At 47.0% G+C, this 11,455-nt stretch overlaps 1 protein-coding gene across 1 annotated transcript in view; it reads left to right on the forward strand.

Annotated features, from left to right (window-relative positions):
* The window catches only part of LOC104294530 (alpha-2-macroglobulin-like protein 1), a 24,251-nt gene extending 17,685 nt beyond the window's left edge, over positions 1 to 6,566 (forward strand). Inside the window, exons 26-32 of the mRNA XM_009894143.1 lie at positions 3,889 to 4,106; positions 4,305 to 4,520; positions 5,009 to 5,133; positions 5,522 to 5,612; positions 6,041 to 6,109; positions 6,331 to 6,433; positions 6,526 to 6,566. Coding sequence (XP_009892445.1) covers positions 3,889 to 4,106; positions 4,305 to 4,520; positions 5,009 to 5,133; positions 5,522 to 5,612; positions 6,041 to 6,109; positions 6,331 to 6,433; positions 6,526 to 6,566 — 863 coding nt within the window. The remainder of the gene's footprint in view (positions 1 to 3,888; positions 4,107 to 4,304; positions 4,521 to 5,008; positions 5,134 to 5,521; positions 5,613 to 6,040; positions 6,110 to 6,330; positions 6,434 to 6,525) is intronic.
* Positions 6,567 to 11,455: the final 4,889 nt, after the last annotated feature.

Below are 11,455 nucleotides of genomic sequence, written 5' to 3' on the forward strand. Positions count from 1 at the left end.
AGCAGGAATTGCACACCTAAGTAATAAAAAGAGGGAAATCTTACCAGTGCTAAAGACTGTAACTAATTACTCTGTGGTACTGGCAATTAAAAAATATAGTCAGCTTGATGGAGAAATACTATTATTGTAGACTTTGAGAAGCAAAATTCTCTGGAAATAAGAAAAGTAAGTGAAAGAGCAGTGCTTTTCATTGCAACTGAAAGCAATGGGCTTAGGGTAAAATAGAGAGAGAGATGGAAATTAACCTTCCTTCTGGCAACAGATGTCCTTCAGGTCACCTTTTTTTCACCAGAAGGACAATTAAATGTTGCAATAGGTTGCCTAGAGAGGTTTAATTGTGTCCATCATTGGAAGTTTTCAAGACCCGACTGGATAAAACCCTGAGCAACCTGGTCTGATCATAGCTAACCCTGATTTGAACAGGAGGTTGGATTAGAGACCTCCTGAGGTCCCTCCCAATCTGAATTATTCTATCATTTGATAATGACTTTTGTGGAGGAGACTTTTCATGGAACTGGATGACAAATATTTAACATGTACTGTGCTCTGCAGCAGAATGAAACAAAAGGACAAGGACCTTCATCCTGGTAGAAAATTAACTAAGAGTTTGTTGTAGCTCTTAACCAGTTTTGTCATTTGGGAAGGAAAGCAAAGTGTTACTGAGAAGAGACCAGATGATGCTCCAAATCCATGAGTAAAATCCTGAAAAGGAAACAAACGGGACCTCAAAGCAATTTGCATGATGAGCTAGTGGAAGCCACTCTGTCCTTAATGAATCCACAGAGGGTGACTTAGTGCTCTGACAGTGGTGAGGAAATCTAGGCTACCACAAGGTAGGAGACTTCATAGAGTTCCTCATGCTCCAGAGATGACAACAGTGTTGTTAGCTCAGAAAGGATTGTCCCTGGAGCGAGGAATGCTTCATTGCATCAGAAGATTTGTTGATGTGACAGTAGCCAGATAGTTATTCAATTGGACACACATGCATAAACTGTTTTTTTTAGATAAAATGGTCATGGCAATGAAAGACACTCATAAGTAACAACAAGTCGGTAAAAATACAAGTCTCACAGTAGTTATCCTAGCCCCAGTGAAGGAATTTGCTGAGTAGGTCTGTGGGTAAATGAAGTGGGAAACACAAAGGTTGTCATAGTGCCCAGAAGAGTATCCTTGAGTGGATTATAAATTATTTTACAAAGAATACACAATCACTAGCAGTCAAGATCCTGAGAAAAAACGTGAGGATGTCCTCGCAAGGGCTAATGCACTCAAGATGTTCAGAACAGATCCTACTTTCCCTTACAAGCATCCCTAAAAGGCTCGTGAAAGTCATTAGGCGTTAAAATGCAGGGAAAAGGCTGGAGATATTTTACACTGTTCTGAATGAGCTGATGAAGCATGGTTTGTATGACAAAAAGTCTAGGCAGAGACAAACAGCCCTCTACCCCCACGCTGTGTTGGAAATTGATCTCTTGGAACAAAACAGATTATTTATGTTGACTGCAGAAACAAATGGCATGTTGTAGAGGAGCAGTTTCTTAGCTGGTATGTGGCTGCTCCCAGGGAAGCTAAACGCTTCTGTACATCATGCACTTAGGACTGCTATTGTCAACAACGAGATGAGCCCACTAAGTGTCAAAACACTTCCAGTAGAGTGGCATTCTCAGTTCTTGTGTTAGTTTCACCGGAAGACATGAGAGCCAGGTGGTTTATAATACATACCAGACTGTTCCTAGACAAGGTATTAAGATGTATGATAACAGTCAGCACTTCATAGGTAGTAGTACATCAAGTGTTTTCACTTGAAGTTTGGTAGCTGTATAAGCAGCAGTGATGTTACCTCCATTTTAACTGTCTGGGAGAGTGAGAGATTTAAGAAAGAAAAAGAATAATAAAGGAGCCTCTGAACAAATTCACAAATGTTTTAATTCCTACTTATGTCTATTCAGTTACAGAATACAAAGGTAACCGTGCTGCTTGCAGTTGTTATATTTAAGGGCAAATAAAAAAGTAGAACTTTTGAAATGGTGGAAGCTCAGCTTACTGCTTCTGCTGGGATTTAATAAGAGAGAACAACTGAAAAGCGTCATCTGGATCCTGGGAACTTTTGGTACTTCATGAGTAGATACTATGACCATTTCTGAGAATTCGTGGCTGCATCTCGCAATACTACTCCACCATGTAGAGAGCACAAGATGACACAGATACAAGATGACACAGATGTTACCTTTTCTCTTTCCTAGAAAGGAAAGAGGCAAGGAGCATGTTGAATGTTAGAATAAACCTTAAATGTAGCCCTTGCGTGATCCTTACTTTACTTAACCAAGAGGCCACTGGAAGAGGGGAAACTGTGAAGTGCTGTAGATGCACTTATATGGGACAGGTGACCACTGCGAGCCTTTGGTGCATGTTTGCAACAGCACAGCTGAGTGCTGGGATACAATGCTGCTGAGATTAGTGGGTTTGCTGCCCTCTGCCAACATCAGTACTGGTGTTCCAGGAGAAATTGGAGATCCCGGTGACCTTGTAAGGCACCGTAGAGGTGAACTGAACACAATAATCTTGGTCAGCAGGCTGGGTGTAAGTAATTGCAATTGTGTGTTGTTGCTCTTGTTGTGTTCATTCTTGGAAAGTGTGATGTGGGGGTGTTACTTCAGCAGTAAAGGTGTTCATTTCGCTGAGAGCGCACTGCTGAGACCCATGACTAGCTTAGGGGGGTGTCTGTCAAGCACCTTGCACCAAGGATGTGATGTGGGGGTGTTACTCCAGCAGTAAAGGTGTTCATTTTGCTGAGAGAGCTGCTGAGACCCATGACTAGCTTAGGAGGGTGTCTGTCAAGCACCTTGCACCAAGGGATGGAGACACTGCTTACTGGTGCTGCACTGATACAAACAGAAGAGTGTGGGCTCCAGCACAGAGACACGGTGAATGTATGGGGTACTTTTTGTGCTGGCATATGCTAATGCATCCTTCTGCTTGTGTACCTCAGTGTTTGCCTGCCTCACATGTGTTTGTGTGTGACCAACACCCGTGCAACTCTTCTCTGTAGAGTACAGTGGTGCGCAAGGCTCTGGGCTGCATTGCTCCTTCTGTTCCCAAAGCTACCAGCACTTACACCCAGGCGCTGCTGGCCTACACCTTCGCCCTGGCTAAGGACTCTCAACGCACGCAAAAGCTACTTGATATGCTTGATCGAAAGGCAATCAGAGCAGGTACGGGAACCTCAGTGCCAGGTGAACATCAGAGAAGGGACGAGTGACCTTTCTGGGCCCTCGGCTACATGCAACCTGGAAGGACTACGGTCCTTACCCCTTAGGTATTAAATCCTGTCCTTCACCAAAGAGAGTTTTTTAGACATCCAGTCTATGAACTCAAGGTATGCGCTGGCAATACTGTAGTGTGGCTGCTGATTTCCTTCAAACCTCTCATCCTTTTCTGGGACCCGATGTAGAGGTTGGGCTCTGAGGCAAGCAGGCTTTCTTAGGCAGAACTGCAAAGTGCCAGAGAGGGAATCAAGCTGGCAAGCTGCCCTGCTTCTTGTTAGTCCCTGGCCTCCAGGACTGGCTACTGGTTAGCGAGCTAGTATCAGGTAGTTAGTGGACCTAGCAAACAGGACAATGGAGAAGTTGGATGTCTGGGAGATAACATGTATGCAGATTAATGGCATGTTGGTATTGCGTATCACCTTGGTAAATGGGTCTTTAAATGCGTAATATGGAGTGTTGGGTGTTGCAAAATACACAGGATTGCAGTTCACTCAGTGACGTGATGACCCAGCCACAAGGTATTTACTTGGTGGTCTGTGCATAGACAAGCCACTGTGACTCCTAGGCATCAGGATTTCTTTCCTGACATCCCTCAATGTCACTTACTCCCTTCCTTTCCCAGGTGGGCAGATCCACTGGAGTGAGACTCCATCCAAGCCCAGACCCAGCACCACTCCTTGGTCAGAGCCACTGTCTGTGGATGTGGAGTTGACAGCCTACGTCCTCCTGGCCCTGCTCTCCAAGCCAAACAGCACAGTGTCTGATCTCACCACAGCCTCTGGCATCGTGGCCTGGCTCACCAGGCAGCAGAATGCTTATGGAGGGTTTGCCTCAACGCAGGTAACTCGTGGCCAGGGAAGGGGATGTTGCTTGAGAAAGAACCTTTGCACAGTATATGCAAGTGCGAAAATAACAGCATGAAGGCTTTGAGGAGAGGAGCTCTTGTATACAGAGGTGCTCAGGACGGCAAGTTCAAGTGTCTTTGGGTCTCAGAGCTGCAGAGCAAATGCGTAAATGTAGTTGTTTCTTCCTTTTCAGGACACAGTAGTCGCTTTGCAGGCCTTGGCTAAGTATGCAGCGCTGACTTACAGCACAAAAGGGGCTGCAGAAGTGAGGGTGAGGTCCCAGAGAGGCTTTAGGAGGAAATTCCAAGTCTCCTACCAGAACCGGCTGTTGGTGCAGGAGGCAGCACTGGCAGAAGTCCCGGGAAAGTTCTCGGTGCAGGCCCAAGGCAGCTGTTGTGTCTTTACCCAGGTGAGTTGCCCCCTTCCCACAGACCCTGCTGTGACAACCCTTTGCTCTTCATCTTATCAAAGCCAAAAGTCTCCATTGCAGCTCTATGCAAAGAAACATGCATTAACTGGGATGTAATCACAGCCTGCTGCCAATGCAATAAATCTGTGTGCTGTAGGATACTGAAGAGACATAACGTGTCCAAATGTGAGGACAGTGATGCTTCCACGGCTCTCGGGGAAAGGATGGAAATCCTGTATAGTGGTCCCACTGCTGTGTGTCTGACTTGCACAGTCTTGAGGGGAAGGGTGAGGAGAAGGAGCCCCAGGTGAAAGGATCATGGAAGGTTTCCAATCTGAGTGACCTTTATTTTGAGTACTGGGATGAGTGTACTCACTGTCTGGGGTCCATATATTGAAGATTAGAGTAGTCAGTGGAAAAAAAGGTATGATAGATGATATTGAACTAATTATCTGTGTCTTATTCTGTCTCTTTGTCTCTCCCTGCAGATGGTGCTGAGGTACAACACGCCCTCCCCACCGGTCTCCACATCCTTTGCCTTGCGAGTGAAAACTGAGCCAGTCAATTGCACGGAGGATGATACACGCTCTGTTACTGTCTATGTCAATGTCAGGTGACTATAAAGACACAGCTCCACTTGGGAAGGAAAGCCAGGCATAGCTGGAGAGCTTAGGGGTGCTGCTTGGCTGCGGTGGAGACACTAGGCAGTTTCAGCAGAAGGTCCAGATGGCAGATGAAGAAGGAAAGACTGAAGTGTCTCTGGGGAAGGAGAAGTGTTTCTGAGGGCTTTGGTTCTTGCTAGGGAGAGAAGTGCAAGTAGTCACCTCAGACTGGGGAATCTCGGAGCAGTGCAGCCATCATCTGCCCCCTGCAAGAGGGAGCAGTGACTGCCTTGGTCCCGTTCCTGGCTGGGCTGCCTGCCTCAGGGTTCTGCACACAGGGTATGTTGGTAGAGGGAAGGGGAGGCTGGGAGAGACTCTCTTTTTGATCTTCCTCCCCAGGTACACTGGGAAGAGATCCATTTCCAACATGGTGATCGTGGAGGTGTCCCTACTGTCTGGATTCGTCCTGGCTCCAGGATCCAGGATGTCTGTAAGAAGCCTGGAATTAGGATGGTGATGTGGTGTCAGTGGGACCATCCATGCCCAAGGAGAGGGGGAGGTTGCATAGGAAGGTGTTGCCTGTCTCTTTCTTGATCAATCTCACCATCCCTTCCCCTCTGCCACACAACAAACATGAACACGTACTCTCTCTTTGAGCCTTGAGTATGATGATACTTCTGGCCCAATTTGCTCAGCACATCCGTGATAGCTAAGTAGCTTAGGTTCCTGTCCTTGGGTTTTGCAGAAGCTGAGTGGTCCTTCAGGGAGATCAGCCTGAAGGGCTAAGAGCCCAAAATAAGTTTGGAAGTGAGTGAATGAAAACCTGCCCGCTCAAGCTTACATAAACCATATTGGAATGTCTCATGCTTGGTTTTCAAAAGACCCAACCAAATTGCTTCCTCTGTTCTCCTGTCCTAGCTGCAGCATTGGCACCCTGTGAGAAGAACTGAGAAAACACAAGGAGGTGTTGCCCTCTACTTGGACAAGGTATGTGTGTGTTCTACTAGAGACGCTGCACGACTGAAGGGCAGTGGCAGAGTTGTGTGGGGAATCAAGGACCGGGCTCGCAGAGCAGGATATTCAAGATTGATCTTTAAGTCCCGCCTTTGACTCAACAGAGCTGTTATTGTCTGTCAGTAGGATCAAATTTAGATGAGGAATAAACAGAACAGCTTGTAAGTGAACTGTAATTTGCTCTTCTTCCCCAGCTGAGCCATAAGTCCGAGACATGTGTTCTGCATCTGGAGCGGGAGGTTGGTGTGACCAACCTGAAGCCAGGCCATGTCAGGGTCTATGACTACTACCATCCAGGTGAGTGTGGAACCATGGGGTGCCAGGTCTGTCTGGGTGTTTGCACTTGGCTCTGTGCAAGGATAACCAGGGTCTCTACTGTCCTGTTGCAGAGGAACAGGCCCTGGCTGATTATAACATCTTCTGTGCATGAGGTAGGTGTGAGTTCCTTCCTCAGCCCCTGTACAGACCTGGCAGCCTTGTGATGTTTTGTCTGCAGCCCAACCACCTCTCTCTTGTCCAGAGGAGCCCTGTGTATCCCTGGTACAGGATGTTCCCTTCATCTAGGACTACATCTGGAATGCCCTAGGCCTGCAGGGACTTTAGTCTCTTCCCTTTGTAATGTAGTCTTTGCTGGATGGCCCTGTAGGCAGGACATGAAGTGATTAACGTGTCCATGCTGTGAAGGACTAGTTGTGTGCATTTTCTGGGAAACTCTGCAGGGCTATCTGGGCTGGTATAGTGCCTGGGTCTGCCTGCCAGATAAGTGACAGTGCTTATAGATGGTATGCACTGTTCTGGAAGAACTTCCAAGCAGAATTCACTGTACTAGTTTCAGCTTACTCTGGGTATGGAGAGTCCCACCTCTTCTTGGGGAGGGGATGAGATAAAACAAAGGCGCTGGATCAAACCAGAGAAACGCTTTCTTTTAGAGACCTTAGTGAGAGCCTGTGCTCCCTAGCTGTTAGCATCCCAGAGTTAATAATTTGGGTCATATTAATTTTTCCCTGGGTTACTCCCTGTTCTTGCTCTCATTTCTCCAAGGACTTGGTCTGTTCCCTTACTGTCCACTGTTTCAGCCCACAGGCATCCCACTAGTGCGAGATGCCCTGGGACAGCAAGGCTGCTGCATTGTTACTTCTGATATGATGGAGCATGCGTCACCTGGAAAGTCATGTCTCAGTGGGCTTGGGATATTGGTGCTGGGGCAGATCTCAGGTTGGATTTCTGGACTAAACCCAGCCCAAGTCATCCTGACAGCCGTTTTCTGGTGAATTCTTTGGGGTGTCTGATTAATTCTGATCATTTTAATCCAGGGATTTTCTTGCTTGTAAAAGAATGAAAATAAAATACAAGTCACAAATCTGGGTACTGTGGTGTGTATTTGGATTCCATGACAGAGGATTACCTTGGAGGAGAGTACTGTTCCAGAGAGAGTGTAGCTGAACTGCGCACCTGGCGTTCATTTCTCCCAGCCCTGGGTTCCGCTCCAGCAGCATTGTGTGGCCATCGGGACCCTTCATAGAGATTGGTCCCACTGAGCATCGCCAGCTGCACACAGATGTAGCTGAACATTAAGGCCTTGGCTGATTCTGCACTTTACATGGATATAAACTAAATCTACCCTGCTGTGTATCTCACTTAACTTCTGTCCTCCTAGCATAGAAAGAGGGAGGGGAGTAATTTTAGTTTCTGCACCTCCTATGAAGCTGGATCTTCAAACATGAGTTGTCAGGAAGGGATGGTGCCCCAGGGCTGAAGGTTCCCTGCTAATGAGCTACTGGAGTGAAAAGGGTCTTTGTCACTTGACAAGGAGATGCAAGGGCCATTCAACAACCACAGGGTATGTGAAAATTCAACATCTATCACTGCTTTTTAAAACCAAATGTCATGATTTAAGGAACTCCAGCTCGGATCTGGGATCTTCAATCTTGGCAGTGCTGAAAGGCTGATGGACTTAGGTCTTTTTAGTCTAGAGAAGAGAAGACTGAGGGGGGAAATCTTATCAATGCTTATAAATACTTAAAGGGAGGGTGCCAGGTAGGTGGGAACAGTCTTTTATTCAGTGGTGCCCAGTGATAGGACAAGAGGTAACGGGCACAAACTTGAACACAGGAAGTTCCATCTAAACATGAGGAGGAACTTCACTTTGAGGGTGGGAGAGCACAGGCACAGGCTGCCCAGAGAGGCTGTGGAGTCTCCCACTCTGGAGACATTCAAAACCCTCCTGGATGCCGTCCTGTGCAACCTGCTGTAGGTGACCCTGCTCTGGCAGGGGAGTTGGACTAGATGATCTCCGGAGGTCCCTTCCAACCCTGATCGTTCTGTGATTCTGTGTCCCTGTATAGAGAGACAGGTCTCCACAGATCGTTGCTAGAGCTGGCCGTGAGAGTGTCATGGCTAAGCACAATATCAGGCTTAGGAGTGGAAGGTCTGGGAGGGGGTGGGGCTTGAGCATCTGGATTTGGCTATAGCCCTGAAAGTTTTCCAGACCAGACCCTGCAGCAAGGCTGGGATTTGTGGTGGTTTAAAGGGAGGGATTTGGAAAGTGTGTTTAAATTTCAACTTTGAAGTTCCAGAGTAACCGCAAAGTCCCCTCTGTGAGGCAAAGACACAAGTATTGCACATTCTTCTGGTTAAGAGCGAGCTCTCTCCATAATGCACTGAGGAGATCTGGCAGCAAGGCAAGCTGCTGAAAGCCTGCTCCATGCTTCATGTGCAGGTTAATAGGACCAGAACAAACGCATAAATTCAGCACAGCAGTTAGGCGTTACCAGTGCCCAGTGCGGTGCCAGAAGTGGCTGCGCTGAAGTTGGCATCATTCCAGGTGTCACTTTCTCCATCTTTCTGCACCTTTGTTTAAAAAGCTGCTTTTTCCTTCTCTTTATTCTATTTCCTCAGCAGTCCATGAGCAATGCAGAGTCCAGGTCTTCATAACAGGATTTTTGCCAGAATACTACTTTATCTGAAGGTTTTCAAAACCAGCTTTGCAGATAGTGCAGCTTGCTTTGGAAATGTCTCCTCTCCCCCTTGTCCTTACCTCTGGCAATGTCTGTCCTTGCTGATATAAAAGAGCACAACTGGAGCTGGTCAGGGTCTACACCTGGTATTGGTACTTAGAGAGCACCACTGGCTAGAGCTCGGGCTCTTGCGCAGAGGGAAGTATCTCACTTGTAACTGCCAGTGCCACCATGTTCTTGTCATCTGTTTTGCAGCTCTCAGCAAAGCACAGACGACAGGCTTAATAAAAGCGCCTGGAACAGAAGTTTATTGGGAAAGTAACTGCTGTAGTGGTCACACACACATGTATTCTACCTACTGCTTACTGACCCCAGGAGGGGTAGCTTCTGCTTGACCCCACTACTGCAGGAAGAGTTCACACACACACAAAAAAAACCCCACTCATACTCTGTGTAAAAATTGTATGTAGTGACATTTTTGACTCAGTATCCATCACAATGTCTCTGCCGCCTTACTTAACATCTCTTCTGGGTCCTTCAAAATGTTCTTTCTTGGACTTAAACTGTAGTACCTGTGATGTCTGGCTACTAGAAAGCATTTAGAGGGAGGTTACTGTCTTCTAGGAGAATTTAAAGACATAGAAAAAAACACTTTTCTACAAAACATATTGACTTCCTTGCGGCCCAAGCTTCCCCGTCTCTGCTTAGACCAGAAGGTGTCAAAAGTCACACTCATTTGTTTGTCCTTCACAAAACTAAGGGGTTGAGATGGTTCAAGTTGGAGATTTGGTGGTATCCATGCTTCATCTACCTTGTGATCAGCTCTGCTGCTTGAGCACCAAGGACTGCCTGCCTCCAGAGCCACAAATAAAGTCTCTGCTGCTTGTGTGCCTCTTGCCTGACTCTGGGCCAAGTGGTCTGTGGGCCGGGGAAGCATCTCAGCACAAGGCAGCAACTGGGTACTGTGTGCCCTGCCACAAGTGTCAGTGGGTGCAGTGCCCTGCTAAGACGTGCTCCCTTCCCAAGAGCCTCCTGGCCACCAGCAGCTGGTCAGCATGCCGGTAATGGGAGAAGGAGATAGGGCTGAGCTGGGCGAGCCACGCACGCCAAACCTGTGACTTTGCTTTTGCTGCTCCAACATTCATTCTGCTTCATCGTCTGTGAGTTGGATGGGGTTGACTGCTCAGGATGTACATTTCCAATCGGTGCTAAGTCCAGAACTTCAGAGGTGTTTGGTGTCCACTCTCACAAAAGGGCTGCTGGAGTCAGTACTCTCAATACCTTTGCCATTGTGGGCCCCTGTGCTGTTATGGGGGATCTGGCTGTCCCTTGGAACTGCTGTGGATCTACTGCAAACAAACAAATGTCAGTTTGGTCAGCAGGCACTGCCTGTACTTTTTGAGACCTATGGGAAGAAACAAAGGGCAGCCTCGTGTCAGAGACTGATTCACTTTCTTGCTCTGGTTCCTGTTCACTTGTTTATCCAGGTGCACTTACACCTTTTTCTCAGCTGTTGGCACCAACATCTCTGAGCTGAACAAACCCTAGGGGGAAAAAAAAGGATTTGTATCTGCTCACTATGGGGGGGTGTGTGTAAAAAAAAAAAAACCCACAAACCCCTAGTTTCCTTGTTATGTATCAATCTTTCCTAAAGAAAAGGCGAATATTGCTAGGCCCTACATATTTCAGAACTCAGTTTGGTACTGGAGGATAAATCAGTGGTGTATTTTGATATGAAATGGCCATTACACTAATAGAGAAGAACTTACTTATTTTAAGAATTAGTAGTTTCAAGAACCAAATTTTCTTTTCAATTATGGTAAAATACTCAGGGAAAAGTTCAGTAGACTAACAGGTATAAAGTTAGTATGCGGAAAGAGGCTCCCAAACTAGGTAGCGTGCGTTCCCGTCACCTAGGGGTAGAGCCACAGCTTCTTTGTAGCTTGAAAAAGCCCTGTAGACCTCAAGCTGCACAGTTTTTGACCTGCCTGACCAATGTTCAACCCTTATTTCCAGCAGTGAGTGTGTGTGTGAGCTGAGCCTGAACCGGACCACGCAGGACTGTGTGATACAGCTGCAGTGAGCTGTAGCTGTCAGATTTCCTCTTCAAACTGAAACACCCCTAGGGCAGAGATAAGGTGAGGACTCCAGCTCTGCCTTACTCCCTCTGCTCTCCTCCTGGGTAAGGCAGCACTCTGCCTAAGAGCAGAGTGCTTTTGAATATACTTTGAATATATACTTATTTTGTACAAAGCCTGGTTTCCTGTTCAAGGCTGAGACCTGCCTTGGGAGCTACAGACTCAGAAAGCTTGGGGACAGTATGACCACAAGAGTTCACCGTGAGCTCCAGCTGAGCGCACAT

The sequence above is a fragment of the Charadrius vociferus genome, unplaced genomic scaffold (genome assembly GCF_000708025.1).
Source record: "Charadrius vociferus isolate BGI_N301 unplaced genomic scaffold, ASM70802v2 scaffold561, whole genome shotgun sequence".
Classification (NCBI taxonomy): domain Eukaryota; kingdom Metazoa; phylum Chordata; class Aves; order Charadriiformes; family Charadriidae; genus Charadrius; species Charadrius vociferus.